General features: G+C 33.8%; 1 protein-coding gene across 2 annotated transcripts in view; it reads right to left on the bottom strand.

The window, feature by feature from the left end:
• MOB1B (MOB kinase activator 1B) overlaps positions 1 to 15,129 on the bottom strand; it is a 48,540-nt gene that overhangs the window by 10,727 nt on the left and 22,684 nt on the right. For both annotated transcript variants that reach the window (XM_081057461.1, XM_081057460.1), the window contains exons 2-4: positions 11,352 to 11,518; positions 7,382 to 7,475; positions 2,315 to 2,448 (exon numbers count right to left, since the gene is read on the bottom strand). In XM_081057461.1, the coding sequence (XP_080913587.1) occupies positions 2,315 to 2,448; positions 7,382 to 7,475; positions 11,352 to 11,406 (283 nt within the window). In that variant the 5' untranslated portion in view covers positions 11,407 to 11,518. The remainder of the gene's footprint in view (positions 1 to 2,314; positions 2,449 to 7,381; positions 7,476 to 11,351; positions 11,519 to 15,129) is intronic.

Here is a 15,129-nt window from a genome sequence, read left to right as displayed (position 1 = left end):
AAAACTCATACTTAGATCCTGAGATTTCGTATCATCAGGTCTCAATACAAATATTTGCTGAACACAAATAATGTATTAACCATGTTCATTTTTGTTTAAAATGCTTGCAGTTTACACACACACACACACACACAAACACACACAAGTTCCTCTTTTTAATTTTTGTTTTAAGAAGCCGGGACCAGTGATTTACAGATTTATCAAACTATTAAAAATTGGTAGATGGGATAAAAGGTACAAAAACCCCATTTTAGCATTTTACCCTTTCATTTAAAAAGTCAGACATAACTTAGATTATTTCCAGAAATAAGATCACCTATACAATCTAGAGTCTAGATAGATATACACAAACTTCATCTATGAAACTGACTGAGGGTGGTATTGTCAGCAAGCTGTGTAAAAGGGCTGGGGGCTTACAGTATATTTTTAAAATTTTTTTCTATGGGAATTATTTCATTACTATTCCAAGTCTACATTTATCCTAAAAATAGCTGCAGTCTCTGCTTAAATAGGTTCATTGCTATGAATTACAGCACTTTTATAACATTAAACAAATATAAAACTAGAAAAACACAAAATCCCATATACTTTGTTACACTTGTTAAATAATCTAGATTGGCAAAACACAAGCCAAATACTTGTACTACTGCGTTCAATGTAATCACATTTCCTACCACTCATTTTAAAATATTATAGGTCACAAGGAAACATAAGACAAACCAAAATGAAGGGATACTATATAAAATAGCATGCCTACAGTCTTCAAAAATATCATTGTCATGAAAGTCAAAAAAAGACTGAAGTACACATATTCCATATTAAAGAAGGCTGAGACATGACAACTGAATACAAAGAAACGTTAAAATTTTTCTTTTGCTATCAAGGACATTACTAGGAAAATTTGAAAAATCTGAATTAAGATCTGTAAATTAGACAACAGTATTGTATCGGTGTTAATGTCCTGATTTTGATAGTTGTACAGTGATTTTCTAAGGAAATACACATTGAAGCACATATGGATAAAGGGGTATCATATATGCAATTTATTTTCAAACAGTTCAGGAAAAAGAAAAAATGTACGTGGTGGCGGGCGTTAGGGGTGGGAGGAGAGGGGAAGGGAGAGAAAGAAAGCAAATGTGGTAAAATGTTGGCAACTAAAAAATCTAGAAGAAGTATATACAGGGATTCTTTGCACAATTCTTGTAAATTTTCTAAAAGTCTGAAATTGGGTTAAAATAAAAAACTTAAAAAATATACTACCGTGTTTCCCCCAAAATAAGACCTAGCCGGACAATCAGCTCTAATGAGTCTTCTGGATCAAAAATTAATGTAAGACCCAATCTTATATTATATTATGTTATATAAGACCCGGTCTTATATTATAGTAAAATAAGACCGGGTCTTATATTAATTTTTGCTCCAAAAGACACATGAGAGCTGATAGTCTGGCTAGGTTTTATTTTTGGGAAAACATGGTATTATGGGAGATAAAAGGTAACGGTACTTATCCAAAACCATTACGATGTATATAAGTAATACAGTTGTGAAAAATAGACCTTTTATTACAAATGCTCCAAAGTACTGAAAGCATTCAATAAATGTATTTAAAATAATCCATAACAACTATTTGCATTATCTCCTCTATAACACCTTTCCTCCAAAAGCTAAAACTGTAGTCAAAAAGTTGTTTATTGTTAGAAAAGCAAATACGTAATTTTTTCAGAAAACATAGTTGTAAGAGGTTTGAAAAGGTAAAAATCATATGAACTGTTTAGATGTAAAAATTTCCACTTGAAAGGCCAGCACTTAAGAGCAAACACAAAAAAGCAAAAGTCACTCAGTTGTTAAGAGACCAACTCCTCAAATCTTGTTTACTTCTACCTAGCTTGATTCCACAGTCTCTAAGATTCACACTATGGGTCATAAATTCAATCTCCCTATTTGCCACAAATATAACATAAAACTGGATATAAGTCATATAAGGTCCTTCCCTAAACAAGAAATGGACATGACTGTTGCAGATGAAATTGGCTGCCTACCCAATATCCAGTCTCTTTTTTCCATACACAGTTCAGATTGTTACTATCCAAATATACTGATCTTCATCTTGTATAAAATTACTGAGAGGTTTACCTTAGTGTTCATGATAAATTATTATAAAAAAGATAGGACATTTTTAAATGTATAAGGATTAGAAATATTTTGATAGGTATAGTAATCTAATATGGGTCCTGGAATAGAGAATCAATAAGCTGTAGAAACATATAAAATTAGATTAATCATGCTGGATCCCAATTATACAAAAAAATTATACCAATTTTTGATGGAAATAATGTCTCATCATCCAACTGGTCCTGAACCCAAGTCATCAGGTAATCAATATACTTTGGTGCAGAGCACTTAATAGGCTTCTTTATGTTTGTTCCATCTGCCCAATGATATTCATATCTGTATTGGAAAGATAAAAAGCATACAAAATATCAGTATAAACCTACACAGTGTGTATGTTTTTTGTATTATGAACACATGTGTATTATGAATGTATATATAGGATACATCTACTCCTCCAAATAAAGATTTTCGCATTTGGCATTTAAATTTAGCATTTTTAAATGGCTACGGGACTGGTTTGCATTTATCACGATCCAAACTAAGCAGATTCCATCAAACTCATTTTTGTGTTTGTATGCTCTCCTCATATGTTCTAATTTTCTTATACAGCTTCCTTTCATATATAGCATTCATATTTTACAATCAGACATTGCCTTAGCAGAAAACCTAACTTACTTCCCACTTCTTTGATGACCATCTTTCATTTTTACGGTTGTTTTTCTTCCTTGAAAAACATTTCTCCTTATGCAGTACAATTCTTTTAAACTTGGGGCTTTAAATTTTGGGTTATGGATAGAAAATATCACAGGAAGCTCCAAAGTAAGATGAATGAAGAAAAGAATGACTCAATATTTGAGTGCATTTGGTTGAAGAGCTAAACATGCCTTTAAAGAAAACTGGCAACCCAAATAAAGATGCCTGTAGGATTTGGGTTGTAACAGAATATCCTTTGGTATGATCAACATTGAATGTGCACCTACTGTGTGATAAATAATGTGTCAAGGAATACTCTCCTTGAACAAGGGACACTGAAATGAAAGACTTTCCCTAGTCTCAAGGAGAACAGACTAGCAAGAAGACAGACTTGTAAATGAGTAAGTAATAACAAGACAAGAATGCTAATGGAGTTACTTACATACATACACACACCCACACACACAAATTTTTTTTAAGATAAAGAATAAGCATACAGCTGAAACTCCGAAGTATAAAAATCTCTAAACTGAACTAGCATTTAGTTTCTTAGTTTCTGAAAATACTGTCACTTAGCTGCTCTCTTTGAATCAACTGTGTTTTTCTAACCTTGTCCCAGAGTTTGGACCAACAGAATGATGGGTCAGTGAGCCTAGCAAAGGAAATGAAAATACAAAGGAACAATACTATAGGGTATTTTAAAAGATGAAAATTATCTTGAGATAGACTAAATAAGGACGCTTTCTATTTAACCATAGCGACATACACCTGAGCAATAAACTCAGACAGGATACACCTGAATAAACATTCTGACAGTATACATTATTGCCAACCCTGGACAACAGGGATGATGATCAAGTCCACTTTGAAGGTCTCCACGAGGAGATTCCCCCACATTTTTTGCATCTTGTTCTGCTGTTTAATCACTTTCACAGTCAAGAGGTTCTTCCTAATATAAAACTAGAGCCCTGAGTGAGACTTAAGGCTGTTCTTGATTGATCCTCTTAGGAGTTAGAGGCCATGAATGGTAGGACTTTTAGCTATCATCACTCTTCACTTAAAGACAGGAACTCATCCACGTTTTCTCCCTTATCAAGAAATCTTAACACTTTTATTTTTCCTCACAATCATGTTTTTCATTTTGTTAATTATTTTCAGGTGTTCCGTATTCATTTTTAAATGGAAAAATCAAAAGCAGACACAGTAAACCAAAAAATCATTTTCAAGATCCTAAAGCTTTTTAAAAAATATCAACTTTCAATATCCTAAGGCTTTTTGAATAAAACTGTATATTGCTCATACTTCTAGTTTCTAACTGTTCCTTTTTTTATGTTTATACTTTAGATGATTTTATCTTGTAACTCTATTTTGCCGCCATTGATTATTTCATTCCACCTTTGACAGACCATTCTCTTTGAAATTTGTCATCATGATATGAGCTTATAAACTGAAAACCCCAAAACATTCATTTCTTAGTTAATAATAATAATAGTAACTGAGAACAAAACCCTATGAGCCATCACTCAATACTCCTTTGCAAGGGGCCAGTGCTAAGCTACTAACAAATGCCTTTCTTTGGAATAATCCTTCTTGACCATCTGTTAATAAAGATGGCAAACCATAACAACTGCATATTTTCAGCACTAATGACAGCACTCAAAGAAAATGAGAGGAAGGGAGGGTAGGTAGAAGGAAAGGTGGAAGGATGAAACGGAGGAAGGGAAGAAGAAAAGAAGAGGAAAGAAGAAGGAAAGAAATGAAGTTGGGAGGAAGGAAGGAAACAGGGAAGGAAGGTCATTTTTCATTTTTTGTAGTACCTTTATAGAGATCCGGTGCCTGTCAACTTTTGAAGAACTAGGTATGTACCTCCGATACCAGCTATTTAGATAAGATTTCTATGGTGAATGTGATCAGAGCACTAGTCTAAATGACAGTAATTCTCCCTAGTTCACAGGAATGGGAGATTGGTGTAATATCAGAAAACCTCCCAATAAAATACTAGACAATTACAAAGGGGAAAATGACAAATGTGGGGTGAAGAAATCTCGCAGACACTAACATGTTAAGACAATCAGGGTTAACATCATCAGTAATGGGATGGTCAACACCGTGTGCCTCCTAATATGATCCACTGGGAAAAAAGTATCATCCCTGGGGTTCCTGACAAGAATGCATGGCCTGAATGTAGTCGTAAGAAAACATCAGACAGTGGTCGGGTCCCCAAGACCACACCGCATTGATGACTTGCTAAGAGGACTTCGAGAACTCAGCATCCAGTTGTACTCACAGATATGATTTATTACAGTGAAAGAACACAAACCGAAATCAGCAAAGGGAAAAGTTTGCAAACAGGGCAAAGTCCAAAGGAAAACAGGAGCAAGCTTCCAAGAGTCTTCTCCCACTGGAGTCACACAGGCCACCCCTAATTCCCCCAGGACTGAGGTGTGATTACACATGCTAAATACTGTCTACAACGGAAGCTCATTAGAGACTCTGTCCAGAGTTTTTTTAGGGGGTGGTCAAGCAGGCACCCTCCACATGACACATACTAAAATTCCAGACTCGCCGAAGGAAAGCATAAACCATATCATTTGCACAGTTTAGGTAGAGAGAGCCACTCTTAACAGTTAAAATGGTGGGGAATCCGTCTGAAATCCAAGTTCCCAGATGTCATCCAAGGGTCAACCTCATAAGCAGGCCTTTCAAAAGATAGCAGTCAGACCTGCTATGTTACTATGCACAAAGGCCAATACAGGGAAAGACTGAGGAACTACTCCAGATTAAAGGTAAGTGAAGCGATAAGTCAAATAAAGGCAATACATATTCCTAGATAGGATCCTCGACCAGAAATGAAAACCTGAAATGTTGTTGAGACAGATGATGGAATGCAAATGATATCTCTGAAATGGAGAAAGTGGTGTGACGGGTTTGTATGCTGGTTATGTAGAGTATCCTTGTTTTTGAAGAATACGTGACTGAATATGTATGGGTAAAGGGGCCTAATGCCTACAACTTGCTCAAAAGGTTCACAAAAATTAACGTTAATGAGTATACATATAGAGAGAGTGAGGAAGCAAATGGAGTAAAATGTTAATAATTGGGGAATACGGGGAAAAGAAATATGGGAGTTCTTTCTGCTCTTCTGGCAGCTGTTCTGTACACTTAAAATTATTTGAAGTTTCAAAGTTTGAAATAGTTTGAAAATAAGTTATTTTCATTACATTTGAAATAAGTTCTTTTCCCAAAAAATTACCTTAGGAAATACTCAAAACATATTATTTTGAACACCTTTGATGATGGCAAACTGTCAATTCTTTTTAAGAGGACTGGATTCTGAGAAACATCTAAACTCATTTGGAGTCAATTTGAGGAATAAGGTAGATGACCTAACCAGGTAACACTTTGTTCAATACGTAAATTTGGTCAACAAATAAATAATGAGTCTGACACTGCAATTTAAATGTTACCAAAAATATTCTGAGCAATGAAAGCATTAGTACAATAAGTGACTAGCAATCTACTACTTATCATGACAATATTCCTCCTAAGCACTAGTAAGCGTAACCAGTTTGTTTTGTTTTGTTTTGATATTCACACCTTGTATAAAACTAGTGAGAGAGAACATACTTTAGGGAAAGTCAGCACTAAAAATAAAACTTTTTTCTATATGCCTTGTAAGTACCAATTAATATTTCTTGTAAGAAAATAATACAATGTAGCAGTTAAGAGTACAGACACTAGAAACAAAGAGCCCTAGGTTTCAATCCTAGGCCTGCCTGTTTTTAGATAACAGGACCTTGGACGTGATACTTATTAACCTTTCTGACTCTATTTCTCTTCCTATAAAATGAGAATAATGAGTATAAAGGCCTTACATTTAGGTAGCACTGAATAAATGGTAGCTGTCTTTGTTATTACCAGCCATAGTAATAATAAAAGTCAGTTTCAAGAATGTATTGATCTAAAAAAATAAAAGAATGTCTTGATCTAAACAACATTTACTGAGTGGTAATTGGCAGGCACTGTTCTTGCACTAAAGAACACTAAAAGGGATTAAGAAGAATAAATCTAACACGTTAAATAAGATGTATAAATACTATAAGTATAATGTAACAGAAATATAATCATAAAGACAAAAAAGTTAAATAGAAAGATCACATCTAGTCTAAAGAAATCAGAACGAAGCATTAGATGTCGGCCCTGAAGATGGGTAAAATCTTTTAAAATATTAGTAGAAGCTAAAAGGAGAGAGATGGGAAGAAAAGAAAAATAACCAAGAACAGAATCAGCAAATTTTCGGAGTATAAGCAATGGAGGGAATAGCAAGGCATTTCCAATAATCTAGTTTGGATAAACCAGAAGAGATAACATAAGTGAACAGAGGAAAGGCAGGATGGAGGACAATGCAGGAAAGGCCATAAAGCTCAGGCTAAAGAATCTAGACTTAATATATTACTCATTGTTAAACCACTGAAGGAGATGCTAAGTATAGAAATTATATGGTCAGAAATGTTATTCTTATCCAAGCACTATAAAATAAGGTGAAAATGAGAACTGATCATAAACCAAGTCTTACTTTGGGCCAGCTGACATCACTGGACAACTCTCCTCTGTACAGAAATCTGTGATTGTTCCATAAAGCATGTTGATCTGATTGAAGAAATCCACAGCTGCAAAGGAAACATCAGCTATAAGTAAAACATTAAATTTTAATTTTATTTAAGCAGAATCTAGATTTGTCAGTGTTCCTTCCACACATACACAGATTTCCTAATTATTTGTTATTGATTTCTAGCTAAATTCCACTATGGTCAAAGAACATATGTTTGTTATATGAGTTCAATCTTTTCACTTTTTGAAAATGTACATGTGTGGAATCTGAGGTGCTTAGGTTATGTGGTCTCAGATCAAGTCTTATTAATCATGTTGCTCAAATTTTTAAATTCCCTGTTGATTTTTTTCTTCCACATTTTCTATCCATTACTGAGAGGAGTATTTCAATCTCCTGTTATGACTGTGAATTTGTCTATTTCTTCTTTTAGTTCAGTCAAATTATTTTAATATATTATTGAGATGTTATTAAAGACACAAATTCAGAACATCATATGGTCTTTGCAAATTCAACCATTTATCATTTTAAAATCTTCCCTTTTTTGGCCTGGAAGTCTACTTTATGTGATATTTACATGGTTATATCAGCTTTCTTTAGATTATTGTTTAAGTTTTTAGTTTCAACCTGTATCTCTATAAAGTATGTTTCCTGGAAACCGAATTTAGATTTGTTTTGTTTATAACCATCTTGACACAATAGTTGCCTTTTTTATTGAAGCATTTGTCTTTTACATTTAATACAAATTATTACTGTTTGGATTTGAATTTACTATCTTACTATTTGCTGTATATTTAGCCTACTTATTATGATTCTTTTCTTATGTTCTTTAGAATTAATTTTTATTATTCTATTTTTCTCCTCTATTAGCTAGATAATCATACATTCATCTACTAATATTCATTTACTAGCCTTATCCTAGAGCAGTGGTCAATAAATTATGACCACAGGCCCAATCTGGCACATCACCTGTTTTTTCAAAATGTTTTATGAGAATACAACCATGCCTATTTGGACACACACTGTTCTATGGGGGCTTTTGAACTATAGCAGCAGGGGTGAATAGTTGTAACAGCAAAGACTAAAATGTTTAATAACTGGTCCTTTACAAAAAAAAACTTTGCTAACCCTTGTCCTAAAGTACAGCGTAAGCATCCTTGATATAACAAAGCTCCAAACAAAAATTAGTATGTTTACCTCTTCCCAAACATTGCATGACCCTTAGATGTGCCAGAAACTATGCCAACCTCTAAGAATAAGAAAAGAACTGACTCAATCCCATGTCCTCCTTGAGTTTACAAGCTAACAGGGAAAATGTCATTTGAGTTTTTCATAAAGGGAAGTACAAGTTGTAGAAGCAAACAACTTCCCCTCAGTATGCCCTTTCTTTTGCTATAAAGCAGTCAATGAGAACTTGGTACAAATTAACTCAGGGAAACCACAAGGAGCATTCTAATAACCACTGACATCTATCTAGCCAGACTCTAATACCCGATTGCCTATACTATCCTGGCCAAAAATTTATCTTTTTAAGTTTCTCAAGCAAAAAAGGAGCATTTATCCATATATTTGAGAAGTACAAATACTACGTATGTTGACTTTGAGCTCAGTGCCTATTCCCACTTTATTTATGCAGTACTAAAATCTCTGTTCATCTCATTAATTACCCATGAGCAGCACTTTGCTTTTTTATTTCAGATTTTCTAGAGCAGTAGAAGAAACACATTTACTTTAAAAGGAGTCAAAGTTAACTGCTGATGAAAGTAGGCCAATAAGAAGCATTCACTAAATGTAGTCCTACAAGTTTTCCTTTACCTTTTACCTCTCAAAGAGCCAAGATTTACTAAATAAAATAATTCTTAAGTTGTCCTCCACAACAACAGAGGACAACCTATGGCTTTGAAATAAGACAAGTTTGAATCCCAACTCCTATACTTCCCAGTTACTTATAATCTCCCTGAACCTCAGTTTCCTACTTTTAAAACTGGTTTTATTATACGGAATGCTAAAAAATGTGTCTACTATAAAATCGGCATTTAGTAAATGTTAGTTTCCTTCTATAAACCAAGATATGGCCTCAGAATTCTGTGCCACATACATTTATAAGTAATTCATCCAGCTTTTTCTAAATTCCTGAATCTTCTATCTTCTTTAAGCTATCATTCTTTCTAGAAGAGTAATGTCCACAACCAGACTCTGGTTTTTGGCTGTGAGACCAGTTGTTGAATTTTCTACCGTTTATCTTTATCTGGCAAATGAACTGAAGCCAAAAAGCCATTAAAATGCCAATCTTATCAACAAATTCCTTTCACTCTTTGTATGTAACCAAATGTTTACTTAATCACTGTCAGTGAGTGAAAATATCTATCTAGCCTCAAATCCTATTTACCTCAGCAAGTGTCATTTAAGAAGAATACTATAAATATGGAAAATTTAAGAATCCAGTACTTCAGTCAAATGCTATATTTTCAAGGCAGAATTACCTGTTCTCATGGGATGTTCTAACTCCCCAATTCAAAATAATTTTTGTCCAGTTATTACTGCAAAATGCCTGTGGAATTTTAGAAGTCACTTAAGTTCAGTGGTACAGACACTCAGTTCTGGCAACTGAGACAGAGCGAATACAGATAGAAAATGATGATCTGCTTTTATACTCAAGTCAGAATCCCATATACAGAAGCTTCATGCTACCTTTTTTAGATTTTTAAAATCAGTAAATGAGTTCTTAAATGGTACAAAAAAGGCACAAACAAGTACAAAAAACAGAATGTACACATATATTGGAAATTTATTCTGAATATTTTCTTTGTAATGTCACAGAATCATTTCACTGGTAAAATGAGTCTCACCCATAAAGCAAAAAAATCATTTATTTCTTTAGTAATTAAACTCTCTTGGTCCAGGAGGATTATCACATTACAATAAATACTACTCTTACGCAAATGCTGTCACAGTAAGTTTTTAAGGTATCTCAGGAAAATCGTTTAGGTTCCTAAAAGTTATCAGTGGGCAGCAGCTCAATTTATAAATCCTATGATATATTTCAAATTACGTATAATAAGATACCAGTAAATATTACAAGAAAAATAGTTTTGCTTTCCTTTAATCAAAGCCTAGACATGTACTGTATGTTTTCAATTAAATTTCATTTTATTTTTATTCGGTTCATACAAAATTCCCCCAATTATAAAATTCTAATAGTTTCTTCACTAATATTGAAAAATCCTATTAAAAGCACTACTTTTATTCCCCAATTTTCTCTGGCTTAATTCCCAATAATATATTTATTTACTTTTTACTTATATACTTTTCTTCCTAGGTGTTAAGAATATCTTATAAACATATTTTATTAATTTCATAAGCTCACTATTGAATTTTTTTTTTAAAGCATAACTTAGGGAAATCACTGAACATGCTACCGAAAGAGGCAATTTAGCATAGTGGTTAAAAGTGGTTAAAGGATGGTTTCTGAAATTCAATAGTTCTATATTGGAGCCCAAGCTCTGCCATTTAATAGCTGTATGACCGAGGAGAATTACTAATCTTTCTGCTGCTGCTGCCTTATCTGTATTAAACGGGCATAATAATAGCACCTACATCATAAGGCTGAAAAGATGAAATAAAATAATCCATGTAGAAAGAATAGCAGAGTGCCAGACATAATTCATGTTCCATAAATATTAACTATTAATTACTGTTATTACCATTTTTTTCCACTGAAGATTATAAATTTATTCTTTGCATTTCATTATAACAGGAGACAAGAATTTCACCAAATTCCCTATTTAGAAATAAAATAACATAAAGGCTAAAGTGGATTGAGGTATCACTATATTGTGCTATTAAGTTGCTAACTAGATTCTAGAATAGATAGCATCCCAAAACTCACCTACAATGAGGCTTCTAACCTCTACTGAGAAACAGAAAGGATACTTACTGTTCACTGCAACCCACTCATTTAGATCTTCTCCCTCAGGAAGCATGACAGCCATCCGGAGGTTGCCACTGCCAAGTGTGGCTTCTGCATGCTTTAAGAGCTCATACTGGTGAGAACCCTCCGGAATGTTTTTCTTTGGTTTAAAAGTTTTAGAGGAGCGACTACCACTATAAATAGACAAGAAAAAAAGGCACTTCAATATTTAAGGCACGACTTTCAACAGTCTACTACACTATATTACTGGATAAAATAACATACAGGTGACCCTAAATGTCTACAAAGAAACATCCTAAATTGTATTGGCTACATTAAATCCCGGCAATATAACTGCTGTAATTATTATGTTCCACACCCAAAACTCCTACAAACCTTCTCTATATTTCCTACTGCAACTTTCCAAGAGAAAAAGAATTTTTGGTTTTAACTATCCAGCTCATCATAATAAATTAACAATTCAAGATTACATGTTGTAATCTAGAAAAACAAAAAATTACTTCTGTGATAATCTTTATTTTATTCCTTTTCACTCCTATTCTAAGTCCCTCACCCTTATACAAATAATTTGTTTCCATCGTATAAAAAGCATAAAGATACAATTTTATATCAATAAAATACAAAAATCCTAGAGCAAGAAAGAAAAACTACATGTTCTTCTACCCAATTACAGGAAGCATCAGCAGTCTTAATCCAGAATTCCAGGTATGCAGTAGACATTAATGTGGTTGGTTTGCTCAATTTTCATTTATGTGTTTTAAATGGATCAAATGAAACTAGTCTTAGAAATGATTTTATGAGTTAAGAGATGGATTCTTCTGTTAATGATGGCAAGTTCTTATCAAATTGTATTATATCCTAGCCATCCCTTCTCAATACTCCCTTTCGTCTCTTCATATGAAAAGGAAAAGAAAGAATGAATTAGAGTTTGGTGGCTGAGAACCCCATAAAGTTTAATGTTACTAAATTCCTACCACCAAAAAATTCAGACATTTAAACATAGGAATCTTAAAGTAGAATTCAAAATGGACACATAAACAACACTATACTTTCCAAGCTTTCCATAGCTTTTCACTCATTACCCTCTTCTCCCAGACTTACCCCCAAGATCTCTCCCTTGTTTCCCCAAGATAAAGTGGTAGGTCTCAAACCGGGCTGCATATTAGGTTGCATATTATAATTACGTGAGGAGCTTTCACAAAGTACTAAGGATCTGAAATAAACTAAGACTCTATCAGTCAACCCAAATATCCAATTCAAATGACAGGTATTTTTCATTTTTAAGGTAATGGCTTGTCATTTCAATGTAAATCTCTACTCAGATGTTTAATTAAGAGTAAATTGATGCTCCTCAACTCTAATAAAGCCCTTTCTTCCCACAGATCTCTCTCTCTCTACTCAACAGCCAACGTATCTCTTTGAAAACTCTAATCGGATGATGATACTCCTCTGTGCTTAAAACCACTGAGTGGTTTTAGAATGCACTCAGAGTAAATCCAAAAGTCAAATATTAGACACAGTCAGGCTCTGGACCCACACTAAGTATGGAACTCTTCTGCTCTTTAATCAGGCAATGAATTAAACACCAAATTCTCTCCCAACATCTCTAAAATATAAAAACAGAAAAGATCATTATGACTACTGAGCTTGAGGCTTATTTCATTTTCCTGCTTCTTCTCACCTTTTGGTTATAAAAATTCAGGAGAAACAAACTTCACCAACATTTTTTACGAAAAGCCATTTTACTTATTTATGTGTGATTAATTACAAAAAATAGCTCTCCTATGACTCATCTGGTGCATGTCTTCAGGCAGGCTATAAATGAAGTACAATGCCTTTAATTAGCCCTCAGCTCAGATGGATGCAGCAATTGAAGATGTGCCAAGTTGCTCTGAAAAGGGCTGGAGTACCTGTGAACCACAAGGACATCAGCTGTGCCTACACTCAGAAGGTTCAGAGCCTCATCAGCCTGCAAAATCACCTACTTATTGAACCACTCTGCTCTGAAGTTTTAGGCTTCCACCTGTTTTCTTGATTGATGCCCACCCAGAATTGGTCTTCCACAAAGCTAAGTAAATCAACCTCATAAAATGTAAATTGCTGTGCAAATGTTAGTATTTTCATTACCCTTCCTTTTCCTGAACCAGAATGACTCAAGAGTAAAAAAAAAGAAATGGTAGTACAATGTCCAAAGCTTTCTTTCAATGTCCATTGCCACCTTCAATTCATCTCCTAAGACTGGATGCAGAAAAAAATATAACCTTACTTTGGAAACAAATGCTTTTATATATTAAGTTCAAAACAGAATTTTTTTTTAAAAAATGTTTGTTTTGCCTTTTGGTGCTATAACCGCATCACAGTTCAGGTTATCTCAGAATAATCACAGGGATAGGTTGGAAATCAAGAAAACAAGGTTCCATGCGTCATTTTGCTATTTTTGTCTTACGTTATGTAGGAAACCACAAATTCTCATCTGGTCTTCAATTTCTTTATTTTGTTTTGTGAAAGTCTGGAAAATAACTTTTTACAAAAGGGTATAATTTAGAGATGAGATAATGTTTATAAAATGGTTTTAGTTCCCTGTGTACTTCCTTCTCTGTTCCTCATTTCCATGTACATTCATACTTCCAAAAAACTTTCAAGTTCTCCCTCTAATTTTCCTTCTCTGACCCTTCTGCTTTCTTTAGGCAGAATAAAAACCTAACCATTGCAATATTATGTATTTTTTTAAATATAACTTTTTAAAAGTATATTCAGCTTTTTCTTCAGTTGTGACCTGAAACTTCTACCAGCATCCATCCTACTCTGGGAGGGGTACTCAATATTGATCCTCATTCCTGGGTCAAAAATCAGCTGACAGACACCTCAAGTTCAAAAGCATAAATATCAAAGCATGTAGACAAAAGTCCTCATCAATGAGTAAAAGCTCTTATAGCAACAATTTATGGCCAAATGCATGTATTTCATGTCTTTTAAAGATATTTCATACAAATATTCAAAAACATGTTCATTAACAGAAAATATGTTGCCCTCCCACCCACTCATCTCAGGAGAAATCTGTGTATCAGTAGAACCTCAGAAGAACTATCCTGTGTGTCCTTCCAGAGTCTATGTGCATAACGTTTATTAAAATGCTTGTGCCTGTTTTTGTTTTTACACAATTGTTGCAAACTAAGTATACCAAATAATGTTTTTCACTTAATATATCAGGGGATAGTTGTATAGCAAGGTAGAAGTAGATCTACTTTATTCTTTTTAAAGACTGAATAATATTTCTTTATATAGATATAAATTTTAATCAGTCACCTATTGATAAACATTTAGGTTGTTTCTAGTCATTTGTTATTATAAACAATACTGCAGGAAGAATTATTGTGCATAAGCATATATAAAGGATAAATACCTAGAAGCAAAACTGTTGTGCTAAAGGGCATGTACATTTTAAAATTTTATATAAGACCTATTTTTTCCCCCCAAAATAAACTGTACTCTTTACAATCCCTATGTACATTTTTGGTCTTAGAGGATAGGGATCTGATTGCTAATTTCTCCTGTACAGCTTCCAACACAACAGCCTAACTATATGAGAATTTAGAGCTTTTTGGTAAGAAGGGGAATGATACATTACATATAAGAGGTATTGTATTGCTAATTCACAGCATTACCCTGAGGTCTTTTCTTTCTAAACAAACACCCAGAATTTAGTTTTCCCCCAGTCCTCTTACTCATATTTGAGTAGTAAATTTGACAAGTAAATAACTGAGCCCTAAGAGAAACTGCTGAG

This window comes from Rhinolophus hipposideros, assembly GCF_964194185.1.
Source record: "Rhinolophus hipposideros genome assembly, chromosome: 1".
In the NCBI taxonomy this organism is placed as follows: domain Eukaryota; kingdom Metazoa; phylum Chordata; class Mammalia; order Chiroptera; family Rhinolophidae; genus Rhinolophus; species Rhinolophus hipposideros.
This window is presented reverse-complemented; position numbering and strand designations above follow the sequence as displayed.